The sequence below is a fragment of the Trachemys scripta genome, chromosome 2 (genome assembly GCF_013100865.1).
Source record: "Trachemys scripta elegans isolate TJP31775 chromosome 2, CAS_Tse_1.0, whole genome shotgun sequence".
Classification (NCBI taxonomy): Eukaryota; Metazoa; Chordata; order Testudines; family Emydidae; genus Trachemys; species Trachemys scripta.
Genome location: NC_048299.1, coordinates 118973425 through 118996427, shown reverse-complemented (window position 1 = coordinate 118996427; position 23003 = coordinate 118973425). Strand labels below are relative to the sequence as shown.

Below are 23003 nucleotides of genomic sequence, written 5' to 3'. Positions count from 1 at the left end.
CTGGTGTGGTTTTGCAGAGACTGTAACTTGCAATTTCCACTTACTGATATCCAGGCTGGGGGGGACCATCCAATGTGAGAGGTGCCTGCTGGTGGAATCTCTCAGGCAGCAGGTGGGAGAGCTACAGGAGGAGGTGGCTAGGTTGAGGAGCATCCGAATCCACGAGCAATTCCTCGACAGTGTCCGTGTGGAGACAGCTGAGGTAGCTGTCCCAGTACACAGGACTGCTGATACACCACTGGTGGAGGAGGAGATGGCTCAGGATGGACACTGGCAGCTGGTTACTTCTGGCAGCAGGCAGTGCTCCACCCCTGCTCCGAACCCTCCTGCCGTGGTAATAGGTAACTGTTATGCTCTTCTTGATACAGGAAAGAAGGAATCACTCCCTACAGTAAAGGAGAAGAAGCCTCGTACCCCTAAGGCTGGGAGGTCTGCTGCCACCACTGCGAATAGGAAACGTAGGGTAGTGGTGGTCAGAGACTCTCTGCTGAGGGGGACGGAGGCGCCCATCTGTCGCCCTGACATTTCATCTCGGGAGGTATGCTGCCTGCCGGGAGCCCGTATCCGAGATGTTACGGAGGCATTGTCGAGGATTATCCAGCCCTCTGACTACTACCCCATGCTACTCATCCATGTGGGCACAAAGGATACTGCGCGGTGTGACACTGAGCGGATCAAGAGTGACTACAGGGCTCTGGGAGTACGGGTGAAGGAGTTTGGAGCGCAGGTGGTATTCTCTTCAATTCTTCCTGTCAAAGGTAGGGGCCCGGGCAGAGACAGATGCATCATGGAGGTGAATGCCTGGCTGCGAAGATGGTGTCGCCAGGAGGGCTTTGGCTTCCTAGACCATGGGATGCTATTCGAGGAAGGACTGCTAGGCAGAGATGGCGTTCACCTTTCGAGGAGAGGAAAGATCCTATTTGGACACAGACTGGCTAACCTAGTGAGGAGGGCTTTAAACTAGGTTCGACAGGGACAGGTGAGCAAAGCCCACAGGTAAGTGGGGAACATGGAGACCGGGGAGATGGGTCGGAAACGAGAGGGAGTGTGGGCTATATTGTCAGAGAGAAAGGAGGGTCAGGACAAAACTGGGAGGAAAGATCAAACCAGTATCTTAGATGCCTATATACAAATGCGAGAAGTATAGGCAATAAGCAGGAAGAACTGGAAGTGCTAATAAATAAATACAACAATGACATTGTTGGCATCACTGAAACTTGGTGGGATAATACACATGATTGGAATGTTGGTGTGGATGGGTACAGCTTGCTCAGGAAGGATAGACAGGGGAAAAAGGGAGGAGGTGTTGCCTTATATATTAAAAATGTACACACTTGGACTGAGGTAGAGATGGACATAGGAGATGGAAGTGTTGAGAGTCTCTGGGTTAGGCTAAAAGGGGTAAAAAACAAGGGAGATGTCATGCTAGGAGTCTACTACAGGCCACCTAACCAGGTGGAAGAGGTGGATGAGGCTTTTTTTAAGCAACTAACAAAATCATCCAAAGCCCAAGATTTGGTGGTGATGGGGGACTTCAACTATCCGGATATATGTTGGGAAAATAACACAGCGGGGCACAGACTATCCAACAAATTCTTGGACTGCATTGGAGACAACTTTTTATTTCAGAAGGTTGAAAAAGCTACTAGGGGGGAAGCTGTTCTAGACTTGATTTTAACAAATAGGGAGGAACTCGTTGAGAATTTGAAAGTAGAAGGCAGCCTGGGTGAAAGTGATCATGAAATCATAGAGTTTGCAATTCTAAGGAAGGGTAGAAGGGAGAACAGCAAAATAGAGACAATGGATTTCAGGAAGGCAGATTTTGGTAAGCTCAGAGAGCTGATAGGTAAGGTCCCATGGGAATCAAGACTGAGGGGAAAAACAACTGAGGAGAGTTGGCAGTTTCTCAAAGGGACACTATTAAGAGCCCAAAAGCAAGCTATTCCGCTGGTTAGGAAAGATAGAAAATGTGGCAAAAGACCACCTTGGCTTAACCATGAGATCTTGCATGATCTAAAAAATAAAAAGGAGTCATATAAAAAATGGAAACTGGGACAGATTACAAAGGATGAATATAGGCAAACAACACAGGAATGCAGGGGCAAGATTAGAAAGGCAAAGGCACAAAATGAGCTCAAACTAGCTACGGGAATAAAGGGAAACAAGAAGACTTTTTATCAATACATTAGAAGCAAGAGGAAGACCAAAGACAGGGTAGGCCCACTGCTTAGTGAAGAGGGAGAAACAGTAACAGGAAACTTGGAAATGGCGGAGATGCTTAATGACTTCTTTGTTTCGGTCTTCACCGAGAAGTCTGAAGGAATGCCTAACATAGTGAATGCTAATGGGAAGGGGGTAGGTTTAGCAGATAAAATAAAAAAAGAACAAGTTAAAAATCACTTTAAAAAGTTAGATGCCTGCAAGTCACCAGGGCCTGATGAAATGCATCCTAGAATACTCAAGGAGCTAATAGAGGAGGTATCTGAGCCTCTAGCTATTATCTTTGGAAAATCATGGGAGACAGGAGAGATTCCAGAAGACTGGAAAAGGGCACATATAGTGCCCATCTATAAAAAGGGAAATAAAAACAACCCAGGAAACTACAGACCAGTTAGTTTAACTTCTGTGCCAGGGAAGATAATGGAGCAAGTAATTAAGGAAATCATCTGCAAACACTTGGAAGGTGGTAAGGTGTTAGGGAACAGCCAGCATGGATTTGTGAAGAACAAATCATGTCAAACCAATCTGATAGCTTTCTGTGATAGGATAACGAGCCTTGTGGATAAGGGTGAAGCCGTGGATGTGGTATACCTAGACTTTAGTAAGGCATTTGATACAGTCTCTTATGATATTCTTATCGATAAATTAGGCAAATATAATTTAGATGGGGCTACTATAAGGTGGGTGTATAACTGACTGGATAACCATACTCAGAGAGTTCTTATTAATGGTTCCCAATCCTGCTGGAAAGGCATAACGAGTGGGGTACCGCAGGGGTCTGTTTTGGGACCGGCGCTGTTCAATATCTTCATCAACGACTTAGATATTGGCATAGAAAGTACGCTTATTAAGTTTGCGGATGATACCAAACTGGGAGGGATTGCAACTGCTTTGGAGGACAGGGTCATAATTCAAAATGATCTGGACAAATTGGAGAAATGGGCTGAGGTAAACAGAATGAAGTTTAACAAAGACAAATGCAAAGTGCTCCACTTAGGAAGGAAAAATCAGTTTCACACATACAGAATGGGAAGAGACTGTCTAGGAAGGAGTACGGCAGAAAGGGATCTAGGGGTTATAGTGGACCACAAGCTAAATATGAGTCAACAGTGTGATGCTGTTGCAAAAAAAGCAAACATGATTCTGGGATGTATTAACAGGTGTGTTGTGAGCAAGACACGAGAAGTCATTCTTCCGCTCTACTCTGCTCTGGTTAGGCCTCAGCTGGAGTATTGTGTCCAGTTCTGGGCACTGCATTTTAAAAAAGATGTGGAGAAATTGGAAAGGGTCCAGAGAAGAGCAACAAGAATGATTAAAGGTCTTGAGAACATGACCTATGAAGGAAGGCTGAAAGAATTGGGTTTGTTTAGTTTGGAAAAGAGAAGACTGAGAGGGGACATGATAGCAGTTTTCAGGTATTTAAAAGGGTGTCATAAGGAGGAGGGAGAAAACTTGTTCACCTTAGCCTCTAAGGATAGAACCAGAAGCAATGGGTTTAAACTGCAGCAAGGGAGGTCTAGGTTGGACATTAGGAAAAAGTTCCTAACTGTCAGGGTGGTTAAACACTGGAATAAATTGCCTAGGGAGGTTGTGGAATCTCCATCTCTTGAGATATTTAAGAGTAGGTTAGATAAATGTCTATCAGGGATGGTCTAGATGGTATTTGGTCCTGCCATGCGGGCAGGGGACTGGACTCGATGACCTCTCGAGGTCCCTTCCAGTCCTAGAATCTATGAATCTATGAGTGAGACAAGCTTTCAAGCTACAAAGAGCACTTCTTCAGGTCTGGGAAAGTTACTAGGAGTATTACAGCTAAATACAAGATTGAACAGATAGGGAACTTAAATTCATAATTTTGCTAGACACTAAAAATTATGGTCTTAATAAAGACACTGGCTTTATGGCTTATTACAACAATCTGTGACCCACAAACTGCCTTTTGTCCTCTGACTACAGGGGTGTTAACAGTCCACTTCACCTTGAATGGTCCTTTAGAATACATGTTTTAGCTACTACTTGTGCTAAACTACCTTTTTGATCTTGTACTTAGCTGTGAAACTTTTTGTTCCTTTCTCAGACCTGAAAAAGAGTTCTGGGTAGCTCAAAAGCTTGTTTCTCTCACCAAGAGAAGTTGGCCTAATAAAAGATATTACCTCACTCACCTTGACTCTCTAATATCCTGGGACTGTCATGGTTACAACAACACTGCATACAAGATATGAAATAGTTAATCCAAGATACGGATGTGTCCACATGAACCTTATACCAGTATAACTCATTCCAGACTGGAGTTAATTTTGTTTTCAAAGCAGATTAATTAAAGCGGGATAAAAGAGCAGAAAAGGAACTTTTGTGTGTGGACATAAGACAGTTTGTGCTGAAAAAACTTAAAGTTATAGCCGAAAAACTTTCCCATGTAGACAAGCTACTCTAAAACAGCACACTGCAATTAAGTAAAATTATAGGTTAGCAGGATCTTAAGAAATAGGCCATTAACAATGTGGAGGGACGTAATTTCAGAACTGTGAAAGGGGTGAAAGTTTGCAAGAAGGCTGTGTTGAGAAGGTTACTGAGAGAACAGCTAATATGAACCCTACAGTGTAAAAACTTGGCCTGGAATGTTTCCTGGGAAATTTTGCCTTCATTCAGGAAACTACAGTGCACTTGAACGAAGCACAGGAAACTCCAGGGAGGCTCACCAGCACAAACCATTTTAACTAAGTGCTATGTTTTCCAGGAAGCTCAGAACCAGATTTTCAAGTTCTCAGAACCCACTCCTGGGGGCAACAATTTTCAAAGTCACTCATCTCCTATTTATGCCCCTAAATAAAGACCAGATTTTCAAAAAGCTCCACCTTCTTCATGCACTGACTGTGTTGAGATTTTTTGAAAATGTGGCCTCTATTTGGGTGCCTAAGTAGGAGCAGAGCCGTTTGAATCTAGCCCGGCTGTGGGTGTTGAGCCCTCCTGAAAATTCTGGCATAAACTGCCTTCACTGACTGTACTTAAAGCACTATCTCCAACTTGCATTTTCAATGACAACTATTTTAGAACCTTTTATAAAATTGTGCGATTCAACTCCAGTGGGCTTATCCAGGCCTGAAAATGCTACTTACACGACTTCTTGAACATTATGTTCAAAACTTTCACAATATCAACTACTTCCAGCACATTATGAACTCTAGCAATGATAGATAGCTAGAACATTCATATTTGACAGAACCTCTTTAGTCATGCTAAACCGACTTTGATTCCTGGGAGGCTATCAGTATTATAGTACTAATTTATTAGACATGGCTAGATTTAAAATTTTATTTTTGTGCAGTTATTTAAAATTTAAAATGATTAAGTCTAAACCAATTAAATTTCAGTTGATCATTCTCCAAATGCACAAAAAGTTTTATAAAATATGTATAAAGACTCTTTGGAACTTTTATAACAATTTAATCTTCATATAGTGATCAGTCTTTCAAATTGTCATGCCACACAGTAAATATTAAGAAGTAAAAAAGTTGAGATATGATCAGAAGGATACAATATTGAAAATTGATCTGAACTAACTAACTTGAAACTAAAGTAATTGGCCTGTTTCTCGCATATTATTTCCTGCTAATGCATTTTAATAGTCATATCAATCCATTTGATCTCTCCCTTTGGGAATTTTAGTTATTTTCATAATTCAGACTCAAAAGCTATGAGCGCTAATTTTCAGCTGTGCAGACATGAATAAATATGTATGCTGACAATAGGAATTGATTAAATTAAGACAAAATAATTTGAGTGTTAGGATTTGCCTAAATTATTTTGTCATTTTATGCCCAGACAAATACTGTACTTTACTTTTCATTTTTACAGACCTGGCCTCTTTTACTACAAATCAAGTGTCATATCACTTTAATATCTGGTATGTCCTCTTTCGGTGCCTGTGTCTTTTACTTGCAGTGTGATGACCTCACTGTTCTAATAAACCTCTTCCATGTTATAACTTCTCCTAATAAGAATAGTTATATTAAACTAGTGCCTAAAGGCCTCAAAAAATTTTGGGGTCCTTTTGTGCTCGGCATACTACCTTCACAGAGGGAGAGACAGTCCCTGACCTGAAGAGACACAAGAGTGGCAAAGCATGGAAATAAAAACAGGCAGAGAGCTGAAGTGACTTGTCTGTGGTCACACAGCAGAAGAATAGCAGAGCTGATAACAGAATCCAGTACTCCTGACTGTCACTCCAGTGCTCTGTCTACCGAACACACTGCCTCTCCATATCATGCTTTTCTGTGGTAAAGCCCTTTAGTATGGACAGAGTGCTCTTTACCATGAAACTCAGAGTTTCCAAGGAATATTTACTGTTCTTCCTTAAGAAGAGCAGGGGCCTGTGGAGGAGGCTGGGGCACAAGGAAAAGGAAGCTTCAGCCTCAAGGAGGAGATGCCCCTCCATGGTGCACTTTGGTCCTTCCTCCCTCCCTCCTGGCATTAGGGATAACTCTGGGAGTTATGCTGTCATTCTCTTTTTCCTCCTGCCCTGTCAGAGAGGAGAGAGTTGAGTGGCAGTTAATCCCTTGCTAAATGTTTTTGCCATTGGTTTTTCAGCTGTTCTGGACAGAACATGCTTCACACAGTGGATGTACCCTGGCTCTGTTCCCCAGCCATAATGATATGGGTGAGTCATAGAATCATAGGATTAGAAGGAAATGCCATAGTCATCTAGTTCAGTGGTTCTCAACCAGGGGTACACAGAGATCTTCTGGGGGTACATCAACTCATCTAGATATTTGCCTATTTTTACAACAGGCTACATAAAAAGCACTAGGAAGGTCAGAACAAACTAAATTTTATACAGACAGTGACCAGTTTATATTTCTCTATATACTATACACTGAAATGGAAGTACAATATTTATATTCCAATTGATTTATTTTATAATTATATGGTAAAAATGAGAAAGTAAGCAATTTTTCAGTAACAGTGTGTTGTGACACTTTTGTAATTTTATGTCTGATTTTGTAATCAAGTAGTTTTTAAGTGAGGTGAAAGACAAAGACAAATCAGACTCCTGAAAGGGGTACAGTAATCTGGAAAGGTTGAGAACCACTAATTTAGTCTAACCTCCTGTGAAAATGCAGGCTTTGTTGTGTCTAAACCATCCTAGACACATGGCTATCCAGCCTCCTTTTGATAAACTCTAGGGAAGGAGATTCCACAATCTCCCAGAATCATAGAGTCCTCATCATGTGGTGTTGACTATGGAAGGCTTTTAGGGACATATGAGGAAGGAGGGAGGGAGCATGCTAGAGCTGGGTGAAACTTTTAGGCAAAAAAAAAAAATTCACAGCAAAATGCAGATTTGGGTTGATTGAAACATTTTGCAAATACATGTCGAATTCACCAAATTGTTTTTGTCAAAAAACCCCTAAACACAAAAAATCCAAAAGAGTTGAAACATTTAATTGACATTTTCAAAAGACCAATTTTATTTTAAAAATTTCAAAAAGGTTAAAAAAAAACCTCAAAAATGAAAGGAAATGTTTCATTTTGACTCAAATATGTTTCATTTGACCCCAATTTTTTTTAAAACTTTTTAGTTAGGTGATCAATTCGAAGAGCTCTTTCATGTGTATATTGCTCTATTAGGATGGTTAATGGGGAAACTTGGGCTGCAATGTCTTCAGTATACAGATGACACTCGGCTTTATGTTTATGTGCCAAATGATCTAGAAGGAGCAGTTGAGATTGTCCCAGTGTTTGGTGAAGATTGAGGCATAGATAAAAATGAGCTGTCTGAAAATCAATGCAGACAAGACAGAAGAAATGGTGGTAGGTTGGCAGAAATAAACACAAGAGATGGTAGAAATTATATCTGCTTCTAGGATTGAGGCTTTTCATTGCCATTGGTAAATCAAGTGTATAATTTGAGGGTCTGCCTTGGAGATATCCTATCCTATTTCCTAGGACTGGAAGGGACCTTGAAAGGTCATTGAGTCCAGCCCCCTGCCTTCACTAGCAGGACCAAGTACTGATTTTGTCCCAGATCCCTAAGTGGCCCCCTCAAGGATTGAGCTCATAACCCTGGGTTTAGCAGGCCAATGCTCAAACCACTGAGCTATCCCTCCCCCTTTAATTTTTTTTCGCCTTGATAAAGATCAAGTGGCAGCAGAAGTCAAGAGAGCCTTTTATTATTTACACATGGCAAGATGGGTACAGTCTTACATTTTGGATGATGTTTTTGTTATCAACAAGGCTAGACTATTGTAGTGTGCTGCACCTGGGGCTACATCTTAATCTAGTTGAAAGCTGGAACTGGTGCAGAAGGTAGTGATCCACTTGGTGTCACGACTGAGACATAGGTGGTCATACCTAGTGGTCAGAGCAGGAGTTAGGCCAAGTCAAGTACCAGGAAGTCAGAGTCCTAGATAGGCCAGCTGGCAGACCAAGAATCAGGCATCAGGAGGAGTCAGGGTCAGGTTACCGGGAGATCAGAGTCTGAGACAGGCCAGAAGAGAAACTGAGAGTCAGATGTCAGGAGGCAAGCAGGGTCAGGTTACCAGGAGATTAGGGTTGGGCTTCAGGTTACAGATAACAATCAAATAGCAAAATCAAGGACAAACCTGGCTCGGAAGCCAGAGTCTAAGTTCTATTGCAAACAGAGTCTGGAGCAGAGATGGGCAGGCAGTCTGTGTAGTTGCTCAGACAGCTCCCCTTCATGGTTTCCTGATTTGAGTACTGATACCAGTCAATCAATGGGCTGTGAGGGGCTGCCATTCAGGTCGTGCTGGCTGGTATGTCCTGTCAAGCCCAGCCTCACAGGGTCCTCCTGTAGGAGCTTAGTCTAAGCAATGCAGAGGCATCAACAGCCCAGAACCCCCAGGTTCCAGCCCTGCAGATTCTAACATCACCACCTGGGGTGGTGCTGGCCTAGGCTTGTCTGGGTGAGCCTTGTGGAATTCCTTCACCAGGCCAGGACTATGGACATAGGAGGCAGGCACCCCAGTGCGTTCTTGGGGGCCGTAGACTTACCAGTCCACCAGATAATATAGGCATTCACACATCTGTTGTGAATTGAGGATGGCATGTGCTTTGTAGTCTTCATGACCCTGGATTTTGACTGGGGAGGCGGTGGTGTGGTTCGGTCAGGGAAGGGGTTCCCAATGTAGAGCTTCAGAAGGGAAACATGTAAAACTGGATGTATTTTGAGAGACTGGAGAAGCTGGAGTTTGAAGGTAACCAGGTTAGTTTGCTGGCATATCAGAAAGGGTCCCAGGAACTGGTGGTCCAATTTTCAGGACAGTTGCCTGGTCTGGAGGTGTTTGGCAGTGAGCCATACTGTCTGACCTACCATAAATAGTGGAGCTTGTCACCAATGGTCCATATGCCTTTTGTAGGCCTCCTTCTCCTGTTCAAAGTGGTTCTTGAGTTCTTCCTGAATGAGCTGGATCTGTTGGACCCAGTCAGTGGCAGCAGAGTTCGAGGAAGCTGCTGGTAATGCCAGGTAGAAGCAGGGGATGGAACCTGTAATTAGCAAAGAAGAGGCTCAGACATGTAAAGGAATAGTTAGCATTGCTGTAAGAAAACTTTGCATATGGCAGGAGCATGGACCAGTTATCCTGATTATAATTCACAAATCGCTTAAATTACTGCTCCAGTACTTGGTTCACCCATTCTGTTTGTTAATCCATTTGCGGATGATATGTGGGAGAAGTTGGAGATTAATCCCCTATAAAAATTCACAAAGCCCAGGAAGTGCTGTAGTTCCTGGAGGGTCTGGAGTGCTGTCCAGTTGCGAATGGCTTCCACCTTTTGCGTATCCATCTGGACTCCCTCTGGAAAGATGGTGTACCCCTGAACAAATTCAATGGTGGCGTGGTCAAAGGTTTACTTTTCCAGTTTAGCATACAGCCTGTGCTTCCAGAGTCTCCTCAGGACAGACCAGACATGGTAGTAGTGCTGCTCTGGGTTTTCAGAAAACACCAGTATATCATCGAGGTAGCTAATCACATGCTGGTCCATAATATCCCTGGAAACATCATTTACAAAATGTTGAAATGTTGCAGAGGCATTGGTTAAGCCAAACAGCATCACCAAGTATTCAAACTGCCCATATTGGATACAAAAGGAGGTCTTCCATTTTTGTCCCCAGGCCTTATGAGCACTAGATTGTATGCCCCCTGAAGATCTAGTTTCATGAAGATCCTGGCAGTCTTCAGGTGGTCCTGCAATTCCAGAATGGGATACCACTTATGAACAGTCAGTTGATTCAATGTGTGATAGTCTATGCAGAGGCATAGTGACCTGTCCTCCTTCTTCACAAAGAGGACTGGTACCCCCACTGGAGAGGTAGATCACCAAATGAAGCCCTTGGTGAGGTTTTCCTGGATAATCCCATGTAGTGCATCCATCTCAGTTTCAGACATGGAGTATATCCATCCATAGGGCACCTTTGCCCCAGTCATAGTCTCTGTGTGGGGGTAGCGAGTCTGCATTTTTCTTTTTGAATACATCCAAGTAGTTGTGGTACTTGCCCGGGAGACTGAGGTTTTGGCTTGGAGCTGCTTCTCCCTGGCTAGCGCCCACCATCTAAGATTCAACTTCGAAGGGTCTCCTCTCATCCTTGGGCCCTAGGCATGGGTCACATGGGGGGTGGGGGTTGGTTGCTTCTTTGGAAGCATTCTTTCTGACAGTATTTGGAGGAGAAGCTAATGCTCTTCTGCCACCAGTAGATACACTTCACCTAAGGAATGCCAAGAATTATCGGGAAGAGTGGGGAGTGGATCACATTGAAGCATATTGTTTCTTCCATTCTGGCCTCTAAGAGGGCAATCTCTTGAGTCACCAGTCCCGATGATGGGGTGACCCATCAATCATCTCTACCAGGTTTGATGGGGGTTTCAGCCAGAGGGGGATATGAAGAGTTGTGGGTGCCTAAGTATCTATAAAGTTGGCTGCAGCCCTGGAGCCTGTCACTGCTAGTTATGGGGGGGATCTGCTGTGCCTGCCCCCAGACCTGCAACTGCACTAGCAACTGGAAATGCAGGGAGGCACCAGGGTTCCCACGTCAGATTCTACTTGAGGGCTGGGGGATGGTTCCAGTGCATGGAGCTCTGGTGGTGCCCAGGCTATGCTCCCCTACTGGGCCTGGGCTGGTCCATTTCCTGAGCTGGGCAAGAGGCAAGGACGTGTCCTGGTCTCCCACAGTAAAAACAGAACTTCAGCTGTCATTGATGCTCTCTGTCCTCTGTGGTCAGACATCGGTGACCCAGGTTGACCTGTATGGATTCAGGACTCAGTTCTACAAGCCTAGGTGTGGATGGCAGCATGGAGGTGTTGGGCTATCCCTCCTTTCCTCATTCTGTGCCTTCCAACCAAAAGTCAATGTGCAGGGCAAGGTCAATAAAGGCACCAAGGTGGGTGGGGTTTTTCATGTGGGCTAACTCATCTTTTACCTCATTATTGAGCCCCCACAAGAATTGGTAAAGTTGAGCTGCCTCATTCCATTCAACATCAAACACAAGCCATCAGAAATGGATGGTGTAGGAAATGGCCAGCCCTTGCCCTGGTGAAGTTTCCAGAGGGTGGCCGCTGCAGAGCAGATATGATGCAGGTCATCAAAGATGGTCATGAAGGCTTTCAGGAAGGCATCCCAGTCAGAGAGCTCTGGGCTGTCCTGCGCCAACAGGGTGGAGGACCAATTGAGCACTTAGCTGGAGAGCAGGCTGACTACCAGCCCCATCTTAGTCTGGTCTGTGGGGTATGCTCGGGGTGGAGCAGGAAGAGCAGCCTGCATTGGTTCAGGAATTCCTGGAATTTCCGACAATCCCCATTAAACCATTCTGGCAGTGGCACCGTGGGGGCTAGTTCCAGTGATGTATGGTCTGTTTGGGCATGTAGTGTCACCATTTCTCCCTGTGAGTGTGCGAGCTGCTTACGTATGGACTGTGCTTCGACATTGAGCTGCACCACTTGATCCTGAAACCAGGCTCATTGCTCGTGCAGGGTCCGTATGTTGAGTGCACAATGCATAGCAGAGGTCTGTAGAGCGAGGTTCTCCACCTGCAGACAGGTGACTTGATCCTGTAGGTCCGAGGCCCTCAGGGATCCACTGGCTGGAGAGATGCCCACCCCTTCCATCATCTGTGGATAGACTGGATGTATTTGCATGGGGCGTGAAGGTGGTCTGAGCAAACTGTCACAACCAAAACCTGGGTAGTTAGACCTAGTGGTCAGAGCAGGAGTCGGGAGTCAGGTTGAGTCAAGTACCAGGAGGTCAGAGTTTGAGACGTGCCAGTGAGCAGTCCGAGAATCAGGCATCAGGAGGCAGACAGGATCAGGCTACTAGGGACAGGCGCAGATTAAAGACAGCAATCAAATAGCGAAGTCGAAGACAAACCAGCATCAAAGCCAGAGTCTGGGTCTATTGTAAACAGTGTCTTGAGCAGAGATAAACAAGCAGTCTATGTTGTTGCTCAGACAGCTCCCCTTCATGGCTTTCTTCTTTAGGTATTGGTACTGGTCAATCAGTGGGCTGTGAGGGGCTGTTACTCAGATCCTGCTGGGTGGTACTTCCTGGTGAGCCTAGCCTTACAGCCTGATGCAGAGGCATCAGCAGCCAGGAATCCCTTTAGTGCCTGGTTCCAGCCTTGCAGGGTCTAGAACAGGGATGGGCAAACTACGGTCCGGCCTGTGAGCCATTTTAAGTCGGCCCTCAAACTCCTGCTGGGAGCCGGGTCGGGGCTGCACCACGCAGTTCCTGGAAGCCACAGCATAGCCCTGCTTTGAGGGTCGGGAGCCTCTCCATGCCTAGGAGCCGGAGAAGGGACATGCCACTGCTTCCGGGAGCCACTTGAGGTAAGCGCCGCTCGGAGCCTGTACCCCTGAGCCTCTCCACACGTCTCAATGCCCTGCCCCAGCTCTGATCTCCCTCCCACTCTTCAAACCCTTCGATCCCAGCACGGAGCACCCTCCTGCACCCAAATCTCTCAGCCCCTCCCCAGAGCCCGCACCCCCAGCCAGAACCTGCACCCCTTCCTGCATCCCTGCCCCAGCCCTGATCCCCCTCGGTCCCAGCACAGAGCACTCTCCTACACCCCAAACTCCTCATCCCCAGCCCCACCCCGGAGCCCACACCTCCAACCAGAGCCCTCACCCCCTCCTGCACCCCAACCCCAATTTTGTGAGCATTCATGGCCCGCCATACAATTTTTATTCCTCGATGTGGCCCTCAGGCCAAAAAGTTTGCCCACTCCTGGTCTAGAACATGGTACAGTTACTGTGTTATAGAGAATACATGCCACCTCTGCTAGAGGATTTACACTGCTGAGTTTGGTGGCACCTTAAAGACTAACAGATTTATTTGGGCATTTATTATGCATTTATTTATTAATTATTATGCATTTATTATGCCAAAATAAATCTGTTAGTCTTTAAGGTGCCACCAGACTCCTCGTTGTTTTTGTGGATACAGATTAACACGGCTACCCCTCTGATACTGCTGAGTTGTGAGCTTTCAACTAAAGTTTAGGTGGTTTGTTTTAATCTTTAAATGGTCCGGGACTAGGCTACCTGAGAGACACTCCCCCACGACATACTGCCACAGCTACAATCAATAGAGGTGCTGATGCTAGATCACCCTTGATATAATAGAGTGGGCAGCAACAAAACAGTTTCCATAAGGGCCCCAGGAGTCTGGAATTCCTTCCCACCACTTATTCATTTACTGACATTCTGGGCAGGTTACAAGGCCTATTTGTTTCACCTGGTCTTTGAACATAGGTAGGGGAATTTCAAAATGAATGGGGATATTAATATTTAATTACAATCTGCTGCTTGCTACATGGGATGAGCTGATTAAAATGTATTTGGTTTGTAACATTAAATAATTGTCAGGGTGCTCAAAGCCTGAGTAATATCACTTTTTATTATTTTTATAAGATGAACACAAATAAATGAATTAAAGAATCATTTTAGCCCATTTGCCAACTGCTTACTTTGTAGGGGGTGAGAGAGCTCAGGGGTTTGAGCATTGGCCTGCTAAATCCAGGGTTGTGAGTTCAATCTTTGAGGGGGGCCATTAGGGAGCTGGGGCAAAAATCTGTCAGGGACAGTACTTGGTCCTGCTGTGAAAGCAGGTGACTGGACTCAATGACCTTTCAAGGTCCCTTCCACTTCCACAAGATAGGTATAGATAGGGTTATGAGGAAACTTCACCATATGGGTAGGTTGTTCTGCAGTTGTCCATTATGTAGTTTCTTTTAATTTCCTTTAAAACATCTGGTTCTGGCTACTGTTGGAGATTGGATCTCAGATTAGATCTGTTACATTAGTAATGGGACTCTGCAGACAAGCAGAGTTGTAAGAAGCACAGATGTATTCAGTATGTTCTGAGAGGCCACAGTTACATTCTGAAGCTCTGCTGTGTGACTCCCAGCTACTCCTAGGAACCAAATCAAAGCTTTCATTAGCCTCTGTTCACTCGTTAATCTCAGTCCCTCTGGAAACGTGATCCTCTTTATACAGTTCCACTCATTTTACTAAATCTTTCCTATTTTACAAACACATTAACAACTAACTTCCAGTCCTACAAAATACGGTTAGGCCCAGAAGTTACTAGCTGTAACTGTGCCTTAGTCTTAGTGGGTCACAACTGAGGATGCCAAATTCAGGAATAACTGCTGAGAAATAGGGCAAACACAACCCAAAACTGGTGGTTATTCTTTTATGATATACCAAACCAGCCACAAAAAGTAAACTCCTGTTTCACCACACTGGCTAACAAGAAAACATAATGGCAGTTTCCTCAGGCATTCCAGTTCTTATATCACCACCAAAAACACTGGATTCAGAAATGAGTGGTTCTTTACAACCAGTTTAATCAAATAATAGGTTCTTTTGATCCCAAAGGACCAGCTACAATCCCAGGTCAATATATAACTTTGATCTTACCCAAAAATCACGCTGATGCCAATCTTTTAGTATCTAAAATCTAAAGGTTTATTTATAAAAAGAAAGAAAGGTGAGAGTTAAAATTGGTTAAAGGAATCAATTACATACAGTAATGGCAAAGTTCTTGGTTTAGGCTTGTAGCACTGATGGAATAAACTGCTGGCTTTAGTCAAGTCTCTGGAGTACATCCATAGATTGGATGGGTCATTCAGTCCTTTGTTTAGAGCTTCAGTTTGTTGCAAGGTTCCTCCAGAGGTAAGAAGCAGGACTGAGGACAAATTGGAGGTACTTCCAGAGCCTTTTATAGTTTTTGCCATGTGGAGGGCATTGTTCTTACAACAATTTTTGTAATTGTTTCTTTTAAGATCCAGCAAAAAGCCTAAGTTCAAATGTATTTCCTTTCTTTTTGTTTTTAATAAATTTTACCTTTTTTAAGAACAGGATTAGATTTTTGTGTCCCTAAGAAGCTTGTGCATATGTTGTTTAGTTAGCTAGTGGCAACAGCTAATTTCCTTTGTTTTCTTTCTCAGCTCTTCCCCAGAGGCGGGTGAAAAGGCTTGAGGGTACCCCACAGGGAGGAATTCCCAAATGCTCCTCCCTGGGCTGAAGGGGTTTTTTGCATTTGGGTGGTAGCAGCGTTTACCAAGCCAAGGTCAGAAAAAAGCGGTAACCTTGGGAGTGTAATACAAGCCTGGAGTGATAAGTATTAATTTTTAAAATCCTTGCGGGCTCCCATCCTCTGCACTCAAAGTACCAGAATTGGGATTCAGCCTTAACAACTTCAATCTCCCTGGACATTCAGTAACAGAGTTAAAAGTAGCCATTCTTCAACAAAAAAACTTCAAAAACAGACTTCAAAGATAGGTTTCAGAGTAGCAGCCATTTTAGTCTGTATCCGCAAAAAGAAAAGGAGTACTTATGCTCAAATAAATTTGTTAGTCTCTAAGGTACCACAAGTACTCCTGTTCTTTTTGCAGACTTCAAAGAGAAACTTCAGAGCTACAATTCATTTGCAAACTTAACACTATCAATTTGGGCTTGAATAGGGACTGGGAATGGCTGGCTCACTACAAAAGCAATTTTCCCTCTCTTGGTATTGATACCTTCTCATCAATTATTGGGAGTGGACCACATCCATCCTGACTTTATTGGCTTCAACATTGGTGCTCCACTTGTAAAGTAACTTCCTTCTCTTCATGTGCCAATATATATTTATGCCTTTATCTGTAATTTTCACTCCATGCATCTGAAGAAGTGTGTTTTTGCCCACAAAAGCTTATGCCCAAATATATCTGTTAGTCTTTAAGGTGCCACCAGACTCCTTGTTGTTTTTGTGGATACAGACTAAAACGGCTACCCCTCTGATAACTAATCCTGTTCCAGACTGCTCCTACTTATATCTTTCTGATGTCATACACAACTGGCAATGGTCCCCAGTGCTGCAAACTATTCAATCCCACATCAGGGAATCATCCAGAGACCTTCAGAATTACACCTCCAAAGTTTAGAATGCTGTCATATAGTGGGCTGTCTCTTCCCCCTTATATTGGTCAGCTTCAGAGTGCAGCTTCTTCTTTGCCCTGCTCCCCCAATTAGATAAAATAACATTTTTACTTTTCTACTTCTATCATCTTCCTGCATACTTGGCTTAAGGCTCTTGTCTTCAAAATCTGGGTGCCTAAAGGCTTCAGGCCTAGTGTCATGATTTACACTGATTATTGCTGCATTTGGAGCCTTAAAGGAATAATTTAGACTAGGATTTAAGATGAGATGCTGGCATGTTAGCTAACTTGCTAACTCATTTTAAAAGTCTGGCTTAGAAAAGGCAAATAATAACGCAAAACTGTTTGATTAAAGCCTAGTCTTCCCCTAACCTGTACTAACATCACACCTTTTAAATCCTACTTTAGACAAGGCTTTAGGATTAGTTTTGACTAGGAAAAGTGCCCAAGTTTAGATCAGGCTTAGTTAACATGTAGCTAAACCTGATCTAGAAGTGACCTACTTTCTAGTGTACATTCATTATTATTGAGAATTCCACCATTTCCATCTAGTAATTGGACCACTGTTAGGATTCTTTTTGTTCCTAATATACTTTAAAACTCCTTCTTATTGTCCTTAACTCTGCTGGCCATAGATTTCTCCCTGTTCCCTTTTGCTTCCTTTATCAATTTTTTACAATTCCTAAATTCTGATTTATATTCATTACTATCAACTTCCTCTCTTTTCCATTTGTTATATAATTTTTATAGCTGCTTTCCCTTATCCTCTAGGCCAGGTTGGTTTTTAACCATTGTAGCCTTCTTTCTCAGTTGTGTGATTGAAAGTTAAGGCCTTCTCTATACTACTGCTTAAGTCGACGTAAGTTACATCTCTCAGGGGTGTAAACCTCCCTCCCCAGAGTGACAGCTTACATTGACTTAACCTGGTGTCTACACCACGCTATGTTGGTTGGGAGATGCTTTCCCATCAACATAGCTTCCGCCTCGCGTTGAGGTGGATTAATTACATCAACAGGAGAATGCTCTTCTGTCAATTCATCATGTCTTCACCAGACCTGCTAAATTGATACCACTACATCGATTGCAGCGGCACTGATTTAGACAAGTCCTCAGACTCAGGAATGGGAACTCAATGATATGATATGATATTGTCAAAGAACACAAACTAGTTTTATTTTTGTTTTATTTTCATCTGCTAGAGGTGAAACTGCATACACTTGTTAATGTGTGCTTTGTGTTTTAAACTTCCTGTAGTATTACATCACCTATAACAGATGTTAAGAAACCCCATAAATAATAGCCCCATTAAATTCTCTTTTCACTAACTAAACAGTTTTTTAACTTTTCATTTATAGTAGTGTATTGATCTGAGATTACTTCTACTGAATTTACTTTACTGTTTCAGTCAGTGTAACAGAGAATGCTGCTAACACCATAATTCATTCTTGTTTGGCCTAGCACTGAAGCACTCAGTTGAAATCAGTGTAACTATCTTACAGTCAGGTCTGGGGGGTAATTTGGAACCAATACAGATGGAGAGCAGAAAGCACTTTTAAAATATTCCAAACAGATTTGCTTACCAAAACAGCACAGAATAATTCATTATACAATACTTCATTTACACTTTAATTTAAATGACATTCAAAGCAAAAAAATACAGTAAATAATGAGCAAAAGATAAAGAAACAATATAATAATTTTAAAAATCATTTAGAGACCGAGGATGGTGTTATAGGTGTGTGGGATCTTTCTCTAGGCCATAAAAGCTACTTTGTTATCCCTGCAGAAGACTCAGTTAGCTCTTTAACCTGTAGCATTTAGGTGGGAGGGTAAGGAATCAGTGGTCCTCATAAGCTGTTCTACAGTGGCTTGCATACTTGAGTACTGGACCATGTACATGCTTGCACATGCTCCCCATATGCATACTGAGGCCTTGTTTACACTACAGAGTTCTGTTGATGCAAGTTGTGCTGACTATCAATAACCAGTATAATTACATCACTTGTGCATGTTCACAAAACACTCCTTCCCAGCAGAGCACGTCCACATTTGATGCTCTACCATTCACTGAAAGAACAGTGCACTGTGGGTAGCTATCCCACTGTGCTACTCGCCACCTTCTGCAGCTAGGAGTTGTGGGAAGGTGGAGTGGATTACAGTGCATCATTGGTGCGGGCTCAACATCCCAGGATGCCGTTTTTTTCCGTCCCATCATTCCAAGGGCTTCCGACTGTGTTTTGTGGCATTTTTCAGTGTCCCATGTTTACTATACCCCTGCCATCTCTGACTGAAAGGATGGATCCTGCAGTGCTCTTTATTGTTGTGGTCTCTGTTATGAACACATCAGGGCTGGTCATGCAGTATATCATGAGCACCCAATTTAAACAGAAATCAGAATTTCCTGACCTGCTGTGTGCCATGGAAAGAAACAACACCAGATTACTTTTGCCATTCATGGAGCAGTTGAACACAGTGGCCATCACTTTTGGGCTCAGGAAACAAGCACTGAGTGCTGGTATTGCATCATTATGCAGGTCTGGGATAAGAGCAGTCACTACAAAACTTTGGGATGTGGAAAGCCACCTTCCTGGAGCTGTGTGCAGAGCTCACCCCAGCACTGTGGTGCAAGGACACCAAAATGAGAGCTGCCCTCTCAATGAAGAAGTGCTTGGTGATTGCTGTGTGGAAGCTGTTAACTCCAGACTGCTATCAGTTTGGAGTTGGGAAGTTGATCATTGGGGCTGCATTAACACAAGTGTACAGGGCCATTAATTGCATCCATTTCACTGACATCAACGCAGGGTGGTTCAGGAAGGTGCATGACACACGCATCTTCAGGAACACTGCCCTGTACAGAAAGCTGCAAGCAGGGACTGTGTTACACTGTGTCATACTGATTTCAACTGAGTGTTTCAGTGCTAGACCAAACAAGAATGCATTATGGTGTTAGCAGCATTCTCTGTTACACTCACTGAAATAGTAAAGTAAATTCAGTTGAAATATGATCTCCCACAGTATTCTTGCCAGTTAAAGAAGTATGGGCTGGATGAATGGACTATAACATGGATAGAAAGATGGCTAGATCATCGGGCTCAGTGGATAGTGATCAATGGCTCCATGTCTAGCTGGCAGCCGGTATCAAGTGGAGTGCCCCCAAGGTCGGTCCTGGGGCAGATTTTGTTCAATATCTTCATTAATGATTTGGAGGATGGCGTGGACTGCACCCTCAGCAAGTTTGCAGATGACACTAAACTGGGCTGGAGGGTAGGGATAGTATACAGAGGGACCTAGACTAATTAGAGGATTTGGCCAAAAGAAACCTGATGAGGTTAAACAAGGACAAGTGCAGAGTCCTGCACTTAGGACGGAAGAATCCCATGCACTGCTACAGACTAGGAACCGAGTGATTAGGCAGCAGTTCTGCAGAAAAGGACGTAGGGGTTACAGTGGACAAAAAGCTGGAAATGAGTCAACAGTGTGCCCTTGTTGCCAAGAAGGCTAATGGCATTTTGGGCTGTATAAGGAGGAGCATTGCTAGCAGATCAAGGGATGGGATGTCACAGGCCCAAGGACTCCCTCCCTCAGGGGGTGCCATGGGGAGGCAAATCAGCATTGTATGTTGCTACCGTGGTTGAAAGCATCGCAAGGCATTTCAGGGGAGAGCCAAAGGTGTGAATGTGGAATGGAAGATTCCTTGCAGGGTGCAAGAGGCCAAGAGGGGGAAAGAAGGAAGACAGCAGAGAATGGGTTAACTCGGCACTTCAGCTAGCTCCGTGTGGAGATAAAACGCTGGCCCTGGCCCAAGGTCATGGGCTAGATGAGAAATCTACAGCTGCCTAGTCATGAGAAGAGGAGAACTAAGTTGAGCAGAGCTGCAGAAATACAAGTGAGAAGAGTGAGAGCGAATGAAGCGGTGACAGCGAAGGCCAACAGGAGGGAAAACAAAGTCTCCGGAGCCGGTGTGTTTTGGGCAGCCAAGAAGGCCACAGCAAGCCAATTGGGACTGGCACAAAGAGCACCAGGCACAGAGGGCCCTGGACGACAACGCCCTCAAAGGAACCCAGGACTTAAAACCCATCCGAGAGCCCAAGCAAGGCAGAGATTACAGCGGACCCCAGACGACCTTGCGCCAGGACAGAACTCCTGTCCACCCTTCCCCCTCTTCTTCTTACATTACACCCATGCTTGGCCAGCCGTGGATAGAGTGTGTGTGTGTGAGTATGAAAGTGGGTTAGGGCTTGGGGCATTAACGCTTTCTTCCTTCCTCTGAGTGACGTGGGGAACACCCATCACTTTCCGCTGTTATTTTATTAATGAAGTTTTAAAATTTAAGCCCTTGGTGTGTTTCGTCATCTCCTCCCCAAACGATCCTGTGGCCTCAGCCTGATCACCTGATGCTTCAGGCAGATTGGTAACTGAAATCTGTCACAGTGATCATTCCCCTCTATTCGGCATTGGTGAGGCCTCATCTGGAGTACTGTGTACAGTTTTGGGCACTACCCTACAAGAAGGCTGTGGGAAAAATTGGAAAGAGTCCAGTGGACAGCAACAAAAATGATTAGGGGCTGGAACACATGACTTTTGAGGACAGGCTGAGGGAACTGGGATTATTTAGTCTGCAGAAGAGAAGAATGAGGGGGGATTTGATAGTCACTTTCAACTACCTGAAAGGGGGTTCCAAAGAGGATGGATCTAGACTGTTCTCAGTGGTAGCAGATGACAGAACAAGGAGCAATGGTCTCAAGTTGCAGTGGGGGAGGTTTAGGTTGAATATTAGGAAAAACTTTTTCAATAAGAGGGTGGTGAAGTACTGGAATGGGTTACCTAGGGAGGTGGTGGAATCTTCTTCCTTAGAGGTTTTTAAGGTCAGGCTTGACGAAGCCTTGGCTGGGATGATTTAGTTGGGGATTGGTCCTTCTTTGAGCAGAGGGTTGGACTAGATGACCTCCTGAGGTCCCTTCCAACCCTGATATTCTATGACTTTCTTTCCAGATCAGAAGATTCCAGTGGGGGATGTTGAAATGCACATAGTGATCCTGAGAGACCCAGAGTACCCCTTACTCCCATGGCTCATGCAGTCTTACACAGGAAACCTGGACAGCAGCAAGAAGTGCTTCAACAATAGGTTAAGAACATGCAGAATGACCATACAATGTACCTTTGGCAGATTAAAAGCACGCTGGCACTGCCTTTATGGCAGGTTAGGCCTAAATGAGGAAAATATTCTCATGGTCATAGCCACCTACTGCATGTTTCATAATATTTGTGAGGTTAAGGGTGAAAAGTTTACCCCAGCGTGGAAGTGGATCTGGTTGATTTTGAGCAGCTGATACCAGGGCTATTAGAGGGGCACAATGGGGGTCTGTGACAGGTTGTCCCCCATTAAGATGCCAACTGATGTGCTGAGATACCACTGAGTCAGCCTGTTCTGCCAGCCTGAGCATCCTTTTTATCTGTCTTGCTGAGCCAGGCTATTAATCCTTCTCCAGCACACACACACAGGCAGGGCCACACCCAACTGTAGAACGACACAGACTGATATCAGCTCTGGGAAGACTCAGCTTAAGGGACTTACCTCAGCACACAGGGCGTCCACCTCCTTTGGAGTGCAGACCCAAAGGTATATTGTCTTACACTGTAGAGAAATCTATACAATGTAAGCTCATAAATTTGCCTCCTCACTCAATGTGGAGGAAGATATGCACAACTTCTTGCCCCTCCTCCCAGTTAGAAATTACAGAAACTGGGTTTAATAATAAACAAAATAAATTTTATTAACTATAAAAGGCAAATTTTAAGTGGTTAAAGGAGTACCAAACAGAACAAAGCAGATTACTGAGCAAAGAAAACAAAACATGCAAACTAAGCTTGATTCACTAAAGAAACGGGTTACAAAATGTAAATTCTCACCCTAAATATTGAATTTAGGCAGGATGCAGAGTTTCTGTAGCTCAGAGTTCCAGTTATATTTCTTTTCAGACTGGATCTCTGTCTCAATCTGGGCTCCCCCATGGCCTGACCTTCAGTTGTCTTTAGCAGTCTTTCTTCTTGGGCAGACAGGCCATGGAGTAGAGTCCCATTTGCCTTCCTCTCCACCCTTAAATAAGGTTTACATCAGGCGGGAATCCTTTGTTTCCCAAACTTGACCCCCCTCACCCTTTTAGTGGAAAGTTACAAGAAGTCCAAGATAATGTTTAGTATCAGGTGACAAGACCACCTGACTTAGTAGTGTCACAGTCACGTCCCAGGACGCCTCCCAGGAGAGAGAGAGAGATTAGTATTTTCCCTGTCTTGTTGTTCCTTCCTAATGGCCCATCAAATCTGATGGCCTGTCGTCTGGTGGGTGTCCTC

The 23003-nt window shown here is 44.1% G+C and overlaps 1 protein-coding gene across 5 annotated transcripts; it reads left to right on the top strand.

Moving 5' to 3' along the window:
* The first annotated feature begins 937 nt into the window (after positions 1 to 937).
* LOC117872734 lies at positions 938 to 22363 on the top strand. 5 transcript variants are annotated; one of them, XR_004644574.1, is made up of 3 exons: positions 954 to 996; positions 6808 to 6877; positions 21645 to 22363. XR_004644574.1 is itself a non-coding variant. In XM_034761479.1 (2 exons), the coding sequence occupies exons 1-2, from the start codon at positions 20470 to 20472 to the stop codon at positions 21980 to 21982; spliced, it is 735 nt and encodes a 244-aa protein (XP_034617370.1). In that variant the 5' UTR covers positions 20104 to 20469; the 3' UTR covers positions 21983 to 22363. The 5 variants fall into 5 exon arrangements, 1 of the variants encoding a protein (XP_034617370.1); XR_004644575.1 differs by lacking the exon at positions 954 to 996 and adding an exon at positions 4360 to 6124; XR_004644576.1 differs by lacking the exon at positions 6808 to 6877 and having other exon boundaries at positions 938 to 979.
* Positions 22364 to 23003: the final 640 nt, after the last annotated feature.

What these genes read in the sequence shown, in the direction of transcription:
- LOC117872734 (XM_034761479.1), top strand. Translation starts at nt 20,470, where the DNA reads ATGAGAAATCTACAGCTGCCTAGTCATGAGAAGAGGAGAACTAAGTTG. An exon ending in CGTGGATAGAGTGTGTGTGT is followed by an intron (nt 20,867 to 21,644) that starts GTGAGTATGAAA and finishes CTTTCTTTCCAG; the next exon opens with ATCAGAAGATTCCAGTGGGG.